This window comes from Pyrus communis, chromosome 3 (assembly GCF_041283825.1).
Source record: "Pyrus communis isolate YQ-2024b chromosome 3, ASM4128382v1, whole genome shotgun sequence".
Taxonomy (NCBI): domain Eukaryota; kingdom Viridiplantae; phylum Streptophyta; class Magnoliopsida; order Rosales; family Rosaceae; genus Pyrus; species Pyrus communis.
In genome coordinates this window covers 7,189,719-7,203,264 of record NC_142567.1, presented here as the reverse complement: position 1 = coordinate 7,203,264, position 13,546 = coordinate 7,189,719, and the positions used below count along the sequence as shown (strand labels likewise).

Here is a 13,546-nt window from a genome sequence, read left to right as displayed (position 1 = left end):
TTTATTTATTTTTTTTTCAAGTTTAGGGTGCTTTCAGAAGCATGTCTGAAAACCAATAATTTTTTGTCAGACGCTTGTCATGTGGTGAATTGGTTACACGAGATGTGGACAAAACAGAGAAAATTTTGTGATGAAACACAAGCACACGAGAACGAGACGAGTTTTGACATAAAACAAGTCCCATGTAAGAAACAAATGTGACGAACATAAAGCTCCTGTGTTTCACACTCCAGGTTGTTGAACATCAAATTCTGATCAGCCTCAAAACTTCTAAACAACCTTAAAAGATTGCAGACTCTTCCGGTTCAGAATTTCCGGGGAAAAGCTTTTACGAAGAAACCTAGACACATCCAGTAAAAATAATCTGTACTTGAGAGTTCTACAGTTGTATCTGGAACGCAGATCCCTCCTGCCATGGTCGATGACGGAAGACGCGTTCCATTCTTCAGACTAGGTGAGGAAGACCAATACAAAAAGGATGATGAACAGAACCAGCAAAAATAGTATCATCATCAACTGGCCTTTCACACCAGCCTTCTTCATCACTGCAGCCACCTTCTTCTGCAAAAATCAGAAAAATGAAAAATCTTTTCATCTCGTGTGGGATCATTAATTATATATTGCAGTCAATTAGCAAGCTGAAGAAAAAGCTAAACTCATTCCAGCGGACAGAATCTCTTTGGTAGGACAATCTATCAAGGAAACACAAACTCACCTGAACAAAATCAAGACGATTTGATGTACCATCCATTTCCGTGCCCAATTCTTCTATAATCTTCTCCTGAAGCACCAACAGGCTTCCAAGTTAGCAAATGAACGAAGCAAGAATAACCCAGAAGTTCACCGGGGGGTGGGGCAGAAAGAGCTCATTTGTAAATAATAGATACAGGTTCAAGAAAAATGAATCAAAATGCTCATCTGTTTTCCCTTGCCCCCTTTCCATCATACTATCCTAAGTTCATATGCAGTTGTCACAATACCAGGAAGGACAGTGACACACAAAATTCTTACCTGTGCGAGGAGCTCTTCATGAATAGTAAGTCCAACACCGCCAATTCTCTCCACACTTGCACTAAGTTCGTCCAACTCCTCATCCTGTTGCCTACAAGCATCAATTGATAGACATAAGATCAAAAGAAAGAGTTATACAGAAAACTGGCCAAAGGATTCGGGAAAGAAAAAAATTAAGCCCGTAGATGTAAGCATTTTTCACAACCCAGTGAAAGGGTGAAAAAGGAACAGGGGGAATTCGGATTTCACTTAGCAACATTTCATAATAGGTGCATAGAACTCCGTATAATAACAACAAAAAAGGTTTACAATCAAATTACAAGCTCGGATGGTTTGACCCAGAGAGAATCTTTATTCTTTCCTTTTAGAATATAAGTGTTCCATAATTTCAGTTATTCGATTCAATAAGACAATTCATTCCAGCTTATATAAAGAATGAAGAAGCACCTGCCAAACATTGAATTTTAACTGAGACTTCCCTAAGAATAGAATGATATCACGTATGTTTTCCACATAAGTGTCAATTGGATGCGGGTTGTGTGTGTGAGTTTGCAAAAAACAATAAATAGAAGTAAAAATCTTACTTTATGAGAAGCAATTGTCTATCTGATTCTGAGGTTATGAAGTCGTCGTTATGGTGCGCACCATATGGGTTGGACCTTTCTGTCTCCTGAGAATTCGCCACCCTCATTAGTTCTCGACGCATCCCATTCACACTAGTTCCAGAAGACTCCTTTCCAGCTTCGACTGCTTTCTTTAAAGAGCCCACCTGATAAACTATTTGATTAATCGAGGAGCTGCTATACAGTCATCCAAAGGCAAAAAGCAACCATGTAATATGCTGTATAAATACATAGCAGAAAATACCAAATAAAGGATCATTATGCAACAAAATATCCAAAAAACAAAGAAAAACTGAAACTACATTTCTGTTACAAAACCGCACACTCAGACTGCCGTCATGTAAAAGATGTAGGTAATCATTGTAAATCATAAAGACAAGGTTTGTTATGAACTTATGACAACACCACAGGTGACAAGGATTACAGATATGAGATCTTCACTGTCACTAAAATGTTCTAAAAGAGTACAGCTTAACAGATTATACATTTATACCTGAGCACGAGCAGTGCTTGTCCATCTCCTTCGTTTTTCAAGTTCTACTTCATCAATGCCATACCATGTAGGATCTCTAGCTGCTACGGAAATCGCTTTGTCCAACTCATCTACCTTCCTATCAAGAAAGCATCCTTTTAGTAGTTGCAAACAGAAGTTGAATTTCAAATTATTCTCAAAGTTTCGGGTTAGGTGATAAAAGAAAGGAATGAAAATACAAAACAAGAAAATTATTTAATTGTAAGCCCCAAGTCACCTTCTCTCTGACAAGGATAAAATATTGGTCTGCAAAACTATTATTGGTTTACAGAGTTTTTAACGAATGCATAGAGATCAATAAAAATTGACAGAATAAAATATTTTTCTTAAAAACATGAAAATTTAAAGGAAACTTGAAGATTTGCTAAACCGATCTTTGATGCATCAAGTATATGACATGTAAAGTTAATTTAGCACGCACAACTAACCAGTATGAACCTAATGCTTCTACTACAATGTATAAACTATCTGAAGTCATTTAGTCCTCAATATTTAGCACATACAAACATAAAGAATGCATTGGATGTTTCGTCCCTTTGTGCACCAACCATGGAAATGATTTTTATTTTAACATATTTGATTAATGGATGGATACAGTAAAATAACCATTAGTTGCTAATATATCCTCATCTTCTATCTTTTCCGTTTTTTCTTTTTAAATGAGTATTTGCAGCCTTGTTAACAAAGTAAAATATGATCAATTCTTGGGCTCAATACCATAAAATCCCAATGACATACAGGTGTGAGGTGGTCAAGGGCAATTTTCTACAATAACAGATATTTTCATTTGAGCTATGGAAATTGAAAACTACTCCATTTCTTTAATGATTTTGAGAAGCTATCTTGCTGACAAACCCATATTAGATGGTCGTAAGCCAGCCTATTTCAAAGCAGTAAATCATCCTTTCTTTTGTTTAACTGATCATAGTTTCAAGAGCACCAGCCCATTAAAAAGCAAATGATCCTCTTGACACCCACATCAACTTCCAATCTTCTATAGCACAAAATAACCAGTTTTTTTTAGAGAGAATGTAAATCAAAACCATGACCTATGGCCATTACAAAAAAATAAACTATTGTCATCACCAATCTACAACAGGCCACCCACATTGAGAATAAATTTTTAGCACACTGAAACTCAGTTGCAACATTTCAGTTGTTATTGATATGTTTATGGAAATTCAACAAATACCACTAAAACTATAGTATTACCAGCTATTTCTATTGGTTCATTCAGACATTCATGTGGTCACAATCCCAACTCCTGTGTCACAACTTTCTAATAATTATACCATGACAAACACCTACAATCTAATCTTTATAATAAAGACACACAGATAAAATTAAATCAAATGTGGTAATATTGGCGCACCTGCCATTCAATGCTTCCACAAGAAGCAAACAGCTCCTTTGTGAGACGTACTTGCTCTCCATTATCAGATGAAATACGCTCCCATTGGTGAAAAGAAGACTGTAACTTATCAATCTATTCAAGCAGGAAATGTCACAGGCTGGATTAATTTGTACTCCCAAGCATAATGCCATGAAAACAAATTCCGCACATATAATGACTACCAAATTCATCCGGGTTTGTGTGCGCGCGTGTGTGAGAGAAAGAGAGAGAAAGAGAGAGTGAGTCAAAAGCAGAAAGGTAATACTCCAAAGAAAGTATAAGAGCCAACTAAAGGGGCACATTGAGCTGAAAACATGTATCAAACGAATTATATAAACTATACACCATTCCAGAAGCTTCCAAATGATTGAAGTGATTTGACAACTTACAGATTCTTGAATCTCCTCTTTCACAACATAGAATGGATCTTGAGCTGAAGGCATTGTGAACGAAACTAGTCTATCCTATGAGCATCCGAAAAAGAAACTTCCATTAGAAAAACCATATCCCTAACTGCAGCCTACGATGCATGGACATGGAGACAGGGATACGTCAAATTAACAAGAAGAATTGTTGTATGACCACAAGGGAATACGACACGACATGGGGATCGAAGGATACCACCGTGTCCATGCATCATAGACTGCAGCTAAACATGAGAATACATGTATATAGAAGCAACAAATTCAATTCTACTGAAAGATCCACTAAACAAATCAACTGAAAACAGAACATTCAGCAAGAGTTACTGAAAACGGTTTGGTCGGCCTTAGCTCCACTTCATTTTGATTAGCGTGAAATGAAATTCGATTTCTAGATATCCAAATGAGTTTTAAGTAAAACCCACCTGCACCTTTTTCTTCATTTTAAGTTTCAAGTTCACAAATATTTGTAATTTGGCAACTGAGTAATCCTTAATGTCATGAAAAATGAACAATCATCAATTACCATCAATGCCACACTAATATTCCCACTAAATTACAATTACAAGTTAATCATACATGAACATAATCAAGTCCTACCACAAGCAGATTTAAACACGGAATTTTCTGACATCTCATCGTAATCTACGGAATTGGAAAATGAAAGTACAAATTACTTGGATAATTAGCTGAACTAGATCTACATAAGCATATCATATGGATACTACTTGCTTAATCACATTGACAACTGATCACATCATCGAATTCAATTTTCACTTAAAATCAGTAACGAATCAGACCGAATTTCAGATTAAAATCACCCAAAAATTGAATAACCCGACTGATTTGCCGCATACCGAACACCTTATACAAATCAAAACTCTAGTCCGATACACCAAAATTCCGATTTGAAACAACATAGAGACATAAGTATACATATGTATCAATGTAATGGGGTGAGGGAGAGGCTTACCTGTACGGACTGAACGGAGGAGCAGAGGGACCTGATCTGTGAGATCCTCGTCTGGACTAATGCACGGAAGCAGACGAAGAAGTTTCAGAAGACGAAGTTGAAGAGAGAGACCGTATGGGCTCTGGTTTTGGACATGCAATGGAACCGCTTTAATTTTTAATAAGCCCATATAGTTGGACATTCAAATAACCTATAATATATTAATATATGTGTCATTGGAGCCATATTCGCGTAGCCGCAAGAGGTGGAGATGCACAAATCTAAGTAAATATAAATGAATAAATAACCGTGAGTAATCCCAAGATTGGGAGTGTACCGGTCAAAGACTCTGACTGTCAACCAAGAAAATAAGTATGCAATAATTGTATTACCAGAAATGAAGCTAGAAGGATGTATTTACTCCGATCGAGCAGAGACATTTTAGAATAGTAGAATTCTTATTAAATCTGGAGAATCCCAGAGAATATATTGGAAATAGATATTGTTTTTTTTCTTCTTAAAGTATGATTACTTGTGGCGCACACCAATCTTTTGATAGTTAGGACTCCAAGATTATAGAAAACATGATGATTCCTTGCTGAATTAGGTTTTCGTATTTTGCGGAACAAGTATAATCAATCTTCGACTATTGCAATGGAAGTTAATGAATTCATGACCAAACTTCTAAAGTACGTATATTCTGATTAGTTTTATTTTGCCGCTGAAAATCATGGCTCCACACGTGTAAAATAAATAAATTTAGAATTAAATGATATATGTCGGTTTGGTTAGGTCTGGTTTGATATGGTTATGGTTGGTTTTAAAATCAGTTTAGTTGCTTTTAAAATCTATGACATTTTCTTGGTCAAAACCAAACCGAACAAGGGTACGGCAAACCACGCTGAATCCGTGGTGGTAACTGATTTGAATTCCTGCGTGAGAGTGGCAAATGCGGCATCTTTATCGTTAGGAAGGAAGAAGGAGGAAGACGACGGCATTTTGGTGATCGAGAGGGGAGAAATGGCGAAGGGCCTGCAACAACTACGGGGACAAAACCTGCCACCGGATGTGGCCCATGTTGTCGATCAGCTGGAACGCCACTGCTTGGCTCCCGATGGTTCCCGCGGCTCCAAATCCGCATATTACGACCTCCAACTCGTACTCTCTCTCTCTCGCTCTCTCTCTAAATTTCCCTGCCCTTATTGGATTCTGAGAAAATGTCGAATTTTACAGGCCAGGGAGGAAATGTGCAGGGAAAGAATCCGTTACTTGGAAGCCATGGTAATTGAATTCTGCTTATTTCGGGGTTTGTCTTCTTTTCGAATTGTCGAAATTCAACTGGTTATTCTAATTTTTGACAGTGAATTTAAATTTAAGAGCTCTGATGTAGGCAATTTATGGTGAGGCAATTGCAATGGTGGAGGAGTATCAACAGGGATTGAAGCATTCTTCTGAGGCTGAGGTTCTATATTTCACACACTGAATTATCTTTATCTGTTAAGTTTTTTTTATTTTTTTCAAATATGAGAGACATTCAAAGCGAATCATCGATATCTTAAGCGTACGGTTAACTTGTTGGAGACTCCACACTACAGTGTTTGGTGTGTAGAATCTGTTCACCCCCTAAATTCGCCATGGGCATGGCGGGCATGCCGGGAATTTACTCGAACAAGGGAACTGGCGGGTGTGTGCGTGCCACTACTAGATGCCGCTAGTAAACGGGATCTGAATGGTTGAGGTTGTGCCTGAGTTCAACTTCTAACCAAGAAATTGTGTCATTGAGTGGGAGTGGCTCAAATCAAGGTTTTATAGAGATGTGAGAGAGCCCTTTGCTAAGAACAATGAACTCGCCCAAAAGAAACTTCACTGCCAGCTTGCATGTGAAATGATATTAAAAAGGGCAACTTGTACTTCCACCACATGTCTCCACCACTTGCAATAAACTAATAATTAAAAGAAGCAAGTTGGCTTCTTTCACCGGATGCCCACTTTCATGTCCTTATTTGGCCTTTCAATCCATTTGCAATGAGAAAGCATGCAATTCTTTTGATTAAACAAAGCTCTTGGCAAACCTCCACCACCCAAACAAAAGGGAAAAACAATATTATAACGTCAAACTACCTCACTTGCAGCCAAATATCTTTCCAAGTTAGTCTTTTTGCACAATCATCCTTCAAATCCCATATTTAGCCGGAATGGGCACATTTTAGGTGCAAACAGAATCAAAGGGTGAATAATATGGTTCCCAATTTGACACCTTGCATAGGACTTAGGAGTTGTATGTTTCTCTTCTACTTGTTCAATTTGAAGGAGAAACTGGTAGAATATAAAAGCATGGTTAATTTAAAATGGGAACGATAGGCAATATTTAAGTAACTATGCAATGTTACCACTTGAGAATTAGTATTCTGTGGAAGGTGTTTGTTCTTTTATTTATCCATTATCTGAACAGAACATACGACGATGATACTCAAATCTAGTGTGCCCTTAGTATTTATTCTGCATATAAGCCATTTAAGTTGTCTGAAACTGATGAGTGTGGGATCTTCATGAGGTGTCAGCTGTACGAGACATTAGAGCATCGAATGACCGTTGCAGAAGCGGCCCAAAGGTCTAGGCTTCCTCTTGTCTCAAAAGATGGTGAAGTTCATGAGGAAGAGATTGAAAAATGCAGTATAATGTCACGGAGTTCCCTTGATAGTACTTGTACCGGTGTTACAATCAGCTCAAGTTCCAACTCCACAAATTATACTGCAAGCAACAGTCTTTCTTTTAGTGCTACTGATATTGTGGAACCTGGACTTGGTGGTGTACCCAATCGCTTTCTTGGAATTACACCTGCTTATTTATGGCAAACACAGCTCCAGCAATCTCCCTTTTGTGTGGTATGGTCACCATGGTTCTAGCATGCAAACAGTTGTCGTTCTATTTTCATTATTCATTTATATCTACGCTTTTCTTTCTATGGCTGCAACTTAACATCTTTTCTTGTTGAATCTGTTAATTTTGCTATATATAATTCGTTAATACGAAGAAATAACCTTGGTAGATCTGCCCCTTATTAATGGAATCATTGAGATTCATCTGTGATGTCTCAACTACAGGATATGAAAGAATACCAGTTGTGTCTTTCCCGTGAGATTGAGGCTCGGTTGGAAGAAAAATGTGACAAGTTAGCTGATGCATTAGTAATTGATGACATTGGTCTCTCTCTCCCTCTCTCTCTCTCTCAAATGTAATTTTGTCAATCTGTTGTTCCAAGTTCCAAGTCATTTTCATTTCCACCTTATTCATTATGGGAAAGGATACCCACATTGAATCTTACTAATGCAATCTTTGATCACATGATAGGGGTCCATGGGCTGATCAAGCTTGCTAATATCTTGAAAATATAATACACTAAGGCTCATTTGGTAACTAGGATTGCATTGGAGAGGATAACTCATAAAATTCAAGGTACGTTGAAGGTGGAGGTAAATGATTTCTTTTATTTTGGAGGGCATTAGAAGCGAGAATAGACATGAAGGAAACTTATCCACTCTAATTTTACCATTTGTCGGGATTGGAAGGGATAAGTTCCCCTTATGACTAATCCCCTCAAAATGAAAAATCATTCAGCTCTACCTCCAACATACCATGAATTTTTATGAGTTATCCACTCCAATCCAATCCTAGTCAGTAAACGAGCCCTGAACAATTTTTTTTGAAGTGGATAATGCATACTGATATACTTAGCCCGTAATTATGACAAATGCTATAACCATTATGCAATTCATATATAGTACACAATGGTTATACACATAATTCATTCCACTGCTTGATTGCTGCAGATTCATCACCCCTGCATGAAACTTCAAGTTCTCAGCTTCCAGAAAGGTTTGGATTACTCTCCTTAAGTAGGTTTTATCTTGATACATCCCCTTTCACATGGAGCAAGATTCTTTCTACCGATGTTTGGCAGTTTTATTTGACATGTAATCTGGTAGATAACAGTGACTAGTTGTCATCAAACATGAAGGATTGTCCATTTCTTAAGATCATTGACAGCCTCATTTTTGACACCGCTAACTCTAATTATTGCAAGTGATTAGAATTTTCAATTATTTTCTGCACCCCTCTCAAGTGTAGTGCACCCATAAACCACTGTTTTTTGGTGCTTATATAAATTTCTGGAACTACTGTTCTAAATGATTATGTGACGCTGTGATCTAATATTAATTCCACTTTTCTCATGATTGTATCAGGGTAAAGTTGATAACCGAGGAGATAGAAAGGGAGGAAGAGGCTTTGCAGGAAGATCTATATTTTGCAGATAGAAAATTTTCTGAATACTATAACGTATGAAAATAAAATATATATGTTTTCGTTCCTGAAATCTATACTGGCTAATTTTGTCTGTGAGGTTTTGTGACAAAGTGTTTTTGCGCGCACTAGGTATTAGAGCAGATACTGGGAGTTCTCGTCAAGTTGATCAAAGATTTGAAGTTGCACCATCAACACAATTATGTAAGCTTCTAACGTTTGTGATGGTTAATGTGATTTCAGCAATTAGATTTCCTGATACGCACTTAACATTTTTGTAAGTATCCTTTATGTACGTTCTGCTTTTCTTGTTGTTGAGCTTTCTGCAACGTTTATTGTAAACAACGCTTTATAGGATGAACTACAAAAAACATGGCTGTGCAAAAGGTGTGTGACCATGAGCGCAAAACTGAGGTTCGTGGTTTTCTGTTTATTGTTTCCAAAGAGAGAAACTAAAGTAGTGACTGCTGACTGGATATATTAGTCGATCTACATGATGAGTATAATATACCCAATCATATTTCAGGAAACTGGAGTATGCTATCGTTGGTCAAACGTATACTAAGGAATCTGTACCAGCCCTACATAAAATTAGGTACTTATCGATTACATTGTAGAAAGTATGTGCGGCTTACTAGTTCAAGTTTCTTTGAATCATTTTGTTCATTACAGGAAGTATCTTACTGATGCTACGGAAGAGGCTTCGGTTACATATAATAAAGCGGTCTGTTCTTCTAATTCTCATCTGTTTCTCTTTTGTATCATCCTCCAACATGGTTCTTAATCATGAACTGATGTTTCTTCCTTTTTTTACCAGGTTACGCGCCTTCATGAGTATCAGGGTGTCGATCCTCACTTCGATCAAATTGCAAGGCAGTACCGTGATATTGTAAAGGTAAAAAATAGCAATGCTCTGAGCTGTACATTTATCTGGTTCCTCTGATAAAATCTCTGAGAACATCATTGCCATGCAGAAACTGGAAAACATGAATTGGACGATCCACCAAGTTGAAATGGACCTGAAACGCCTCCCGGATCATCCGAACGCCTAGAACTGGCATGTTTCTTTCGCGGTTTTATTAACTTGAATTTTTCTATTTGTTGAAATCGGTTCAAACCCGATTTGTTCCAATAAAATTTGCCTGATTGGCGTACAAATGTAACTAGTACTCGGTGTTTTTTTTCCCCAAATAATTATATTTTCACCCAAAGATCCCTCCAACCCGAATCTTTTTTTGGATTCATAAACAGCTTTAGTGAATTAAATGAATGAATTGTGGCAATGACAAAAAATTAACATGAACGAATACGGATAGGTAAAAGGGCCACAAGAAGGCATTAGATTCATGAATCGAAAAGATCAAGTACATACAAAGTCATATATGATCTCTTTTTTCAACAAACGGTATAGAACGGGTTTGCTGTCACGTGGGATCTCGATCCAATAATACATTGTCATGTTGAAAAGCTCACGCATGCCACCGTTTCATTGGAATGGGACAACAAAGTGGCGGTGCACCCATTCCATATAAGTCTTTCTCGATAAACATTATAAAGCGGTAAGTTCTTATGACAATATAGAATCAATCGTCTTCTCTTTCCGGAGGAGGACCGCATGGCAAAAGCATTTTCTGCACAACAAAGAAAAAAAATCAATTTAAAAATCATAAAGACAAGTATAACGGTTCGAAAATTTACAACAAAACATGCACACGCAAGTGCCACATAAACCAAATAGTCGAGTGGGATCAACTTGGCTTCTCGTTAGCACAAACCAACAAGGTCCAATTCATTAACTCAGGCATACATTATACATACCGTGAGCCTTAGCAGGCGTATCCGGCACCAATTTTTGACGTCATTTGATTTTCTTGAAGTTCAATACAAATTTGATGAGAAAGTTTAACATATAATTAATACTATATGTTTCGCTCTAGTTAGCCAAACTAGTTGATTAAATGCTCATTCCAAAGAACTATTAGGACTGACTCCTTCAAGAGTTCTATATCATGATCTCACAGATAACACATGATTCAATAAAAGGTTGCGATCATTTCTGCCATGAAATCAGTGAAGGACAACCCTCGAATAAAAATCCTCACTCGATAAGCAAATACATGAAAGTACACAACAATGACAATGTCACATGCATACAGATTACAGAGGCAAACCAGACATGGGACATTAATACTAGGAAGAAGTAACAATCCGATAAAACATAACCAGACTAACTGCAGGTAAAAAATAAGTACAGAGAAACACCCAATTTATGTCCTCAAAGTCATAAAAGCGGCAAAGCAAGAGAGAACCTGCATAAAGTTGTAGCGTTCTCTTCCAATGGACTCATTCTCGGCAAGAGCAAAGTAAGCAAGCATTGGATAATGGCCAACATAGGATGCGTAGCTATCGCGTTGGATATTCACGGCCCATTCACTAGACATTCCAAAGGAAAAAGAATTTCAAAATTAACACATAACCCAATTAGAAATACAAAAGATTATTGCAATTTTTTAAAAGAGGAAAGATATACTCACTATCTATTCATATCGGCATGCCCGGTCCCAACATATTTAGCTTGAAGATGTTCAAGCTGGGAATTGATGTTGAACCTATCACTGGCCTGAGTCCAATACAAGAAAAACAAACAATTGGCATGCTCATTACTCCTTTCAAGTATTAGAGCATCTCCAAGAGACTCTTTAAAACAACATTAGCTAACTATAGCAAAAACCCAACAAAACCTTACTTCAAGAGACTCTTTAAATGGCACTCTAACATAGTGAATAGTCACTCCATAAGAGAAGAACAACAACAAAGCCCTTTTCCACTAATTGGGGTCGGCTATATGAATCCTAGAACGCCATTACACTCGGTTCTATGTCACGTCATCTCACTCCATAAGAGAAATAGAAAGAATTTTAGCTAAACATCAAAAAACTTTTAAAACTCTCAAACCATTCAACTCTCTCTCTTGAAAAGTAACAAAATATCCGGGCTTGTTTGGTATCCTTCTTGGATCCCTTTTTTTTTTATTTAAAAAATGACGAATGTAGCTAAATTACTTAAAACTTATCGGTTTCAAAAACGAGTCCAAGAAGGTTATCAAACAACCCCTAAGTTTTTTTTTTAGCACAAGCACAAACTACACTAAGGGGGAGGGGGAGCGTTCGAGCCCAGGATGCAGCGGGTTAAAAGAGGAATGCCCTAACCTAACCACATGGCAACCCACCACTTGCAAAACTAGGGGTTTTAAGATTGGAGAGTTGGAGAGTTAAGTTAAACTGGATAGCTAAAAATGTTTTACAACAGAGCAGCCAAACTAACAAAAAAATTGAATAGGCTATTGGATATGCTTAATACTGAAAATTAGAGTTCTATGTGATGAAATTAGGGTTCTATGCTGATTTCTTTCTCTTCTATATCAGGAAACTAACAGAAAATTAGGGGTTTAACCAACTACTTAGGCAAGAACTGGACCATAATATCGCTATTGAGATGAGAAATTAAAGTTTACATGTAGTTACCTGCATATTGGCAAACGAGAAGAAGCAACCACCTCAACTGAATCACGCTCACCGTTATGAAGACGACTCTGCAACTCCAAATGTGAACCCGCAAAACGTTGGGAAGTACACTTCGTTGTTTAAGTTTAACTTTGGTTGCCTTTATTGGCACCCAACTTTTAAATAAGTACAACCAACTAAACTTTTTATTCACCTAAACTTCCAAATTTACCCTTTTCACCCACAGAAAAACTGGCCGTAAACACCCACTGACCTCCTCAACCCGTCTACCCAACCCACCACTCCACCGCCACTCGCGGGCGACGGCTCTAAGTTGCTGGCCAAAACCAATGAGTGAGAGATAGGTGTGACGAGGACTGGGAGAGAGAACAAAAGAGCATCCAATTGGGTGATAGTTTAGGGGCTCAAATTATAGATTACTCGTATTAAACTAATCAATTCAATATATTGATATCACACTTAAATTTTCCTACCCACTATAAGAGTGTGATTCCTATATGAGTCTAATATATAAGTGTCAAACTCACTTTTCGAACCTACTCTAAGAGCAACTACAGCGTTGCTGGGTGCTCGGTGGACAGGCCAGAGAAAAGGGGCTCGAGGCCCTGTGTACCGGCTCCAGCGTGAAGGAGCCCAAGTGGAGGTGGAGGCCCGAGCTCCGAGCCCGTGAAGAATTGCCAGCCCGAGAGCTTGAGTGGATGTGACGCCATGCCTGACGTCAGCCTGGCGTCAGGCCTTTTTAAATTTTTTTTCTATCAGGCGTGTGCACCCCACTTGTGTGCAGGGG

General features: G+C 37.8%; 3 protein-coding genes across 7 annotated transcripts; 1 reads left to right on the top strand and 2 right to left on the bottom strand.

The window, feature by feature from the left end:
- Positions 1–144: 144 nt before the first annotated feature.
- On the bottom strand, positions 145–5,193 carry LOC137716184 (syntaxin-61). Of its 4 annotated transcripts, none has more exons than XM_068455592.2 (8): positions 4,955–5,193; positions 3,949–4,023; positions 3,539–3,652; positions 2,128–2,241; positions 1,596–1,780; positions 1,012–1,102; positions 716–781; positions 145–561 (listed from the first exon to the last, which is right to left on the bottom strand). In XM_068455592.2, exons 2-8 carry the CDS (start codon positions 4,000–4,002, stop codon positions 451–453), a joined length of 735 nt encoding a protein of 244 aa, XP_068311693.2. In that variant the 5' UTR covers positions 4,003–4,023; positions 4,955–5,193; the 3' UTR covers positions 145–450. The 4 variants fall into 4 exon arrangements, with proteins under 4 accessions (XP_068311693.2, XP_088546960.1, XP_088546958.1 ...); XM_088690834.1 differs by having other exon boundaries at positions 2,128–2,245; positions 3,949–4,018; positions 4,955–5,110; XM_088690832.1 differs by having other exon boundaries at positions 2,128–2,245; positions 4,955–5,109.
- Positions 5,194–5,740: 547 nt separating this feature from the next.
- Positions 5,741–10,446, top strand: LOC137716435 (AUGMIN subunit 4). Of its 2 annotated transcripts, XM_068455894.2 has the most exons (13): positions 5,741–6,091; positions 6,167–6,214; positions 6,324–6,395; positions 7,495–7,818; positions 8,038–8,137; positions 8,764–8,809; positions 9,178–9,271; positions 9,368–9,439; positions 9,591–9,649; positions 9,762–9,830; positions 9,908–9,959; positions 10,053–10,130; positions 10,210–10,446. In XM_068455894.2, the coding sequence occupies exons 1-13, from the start codon at positions 5,744–5,746 to the stop codon at positions 10,285–10,287; spliced, it is 1,440 nt and encodes a 479-aa protein (XP_068311995.2). In that variant the 5' UTR covers positions 5,741–5,743; the 3' UTR covers positions 10,288–10,446. The 2 variants fall into 2 exon arrangements, with proteins under 2 accessions (XP_068311995.2, XP_088546957.1); XM_088690831.1 differs by lacking the exon at positions 7,495–7,818.
- Positions 10,447–10,548: 102 nt separating this feature from the next.
- Positions 10,549–13,171, bottom strand: LOC137716436 (uncharacterized protein At4g14342). The gene is made up of 4 exons (XM_068455895.2): positions 12,760–13,171; positions 11,770–11,855; positions 11,545–11,668; positions 10,549–10,866 (listed from the first exon to the last, which is right to left on the bottom strand). The coding sequence occupies exons 1-4, from the start codon at positions 12,763–12,765 to the stop codon at positions 10,819–10,821; spliced, it is 264 nt and encodes an 87-aa protein (XP_068311996.1). The 5' UTR covers positions 12,766–13,171; the 3' UTR covers positions 10,549–10,818.
- Between the last annotated feature and the right edge of the window lie 375 nt (positions 13,172–13,546).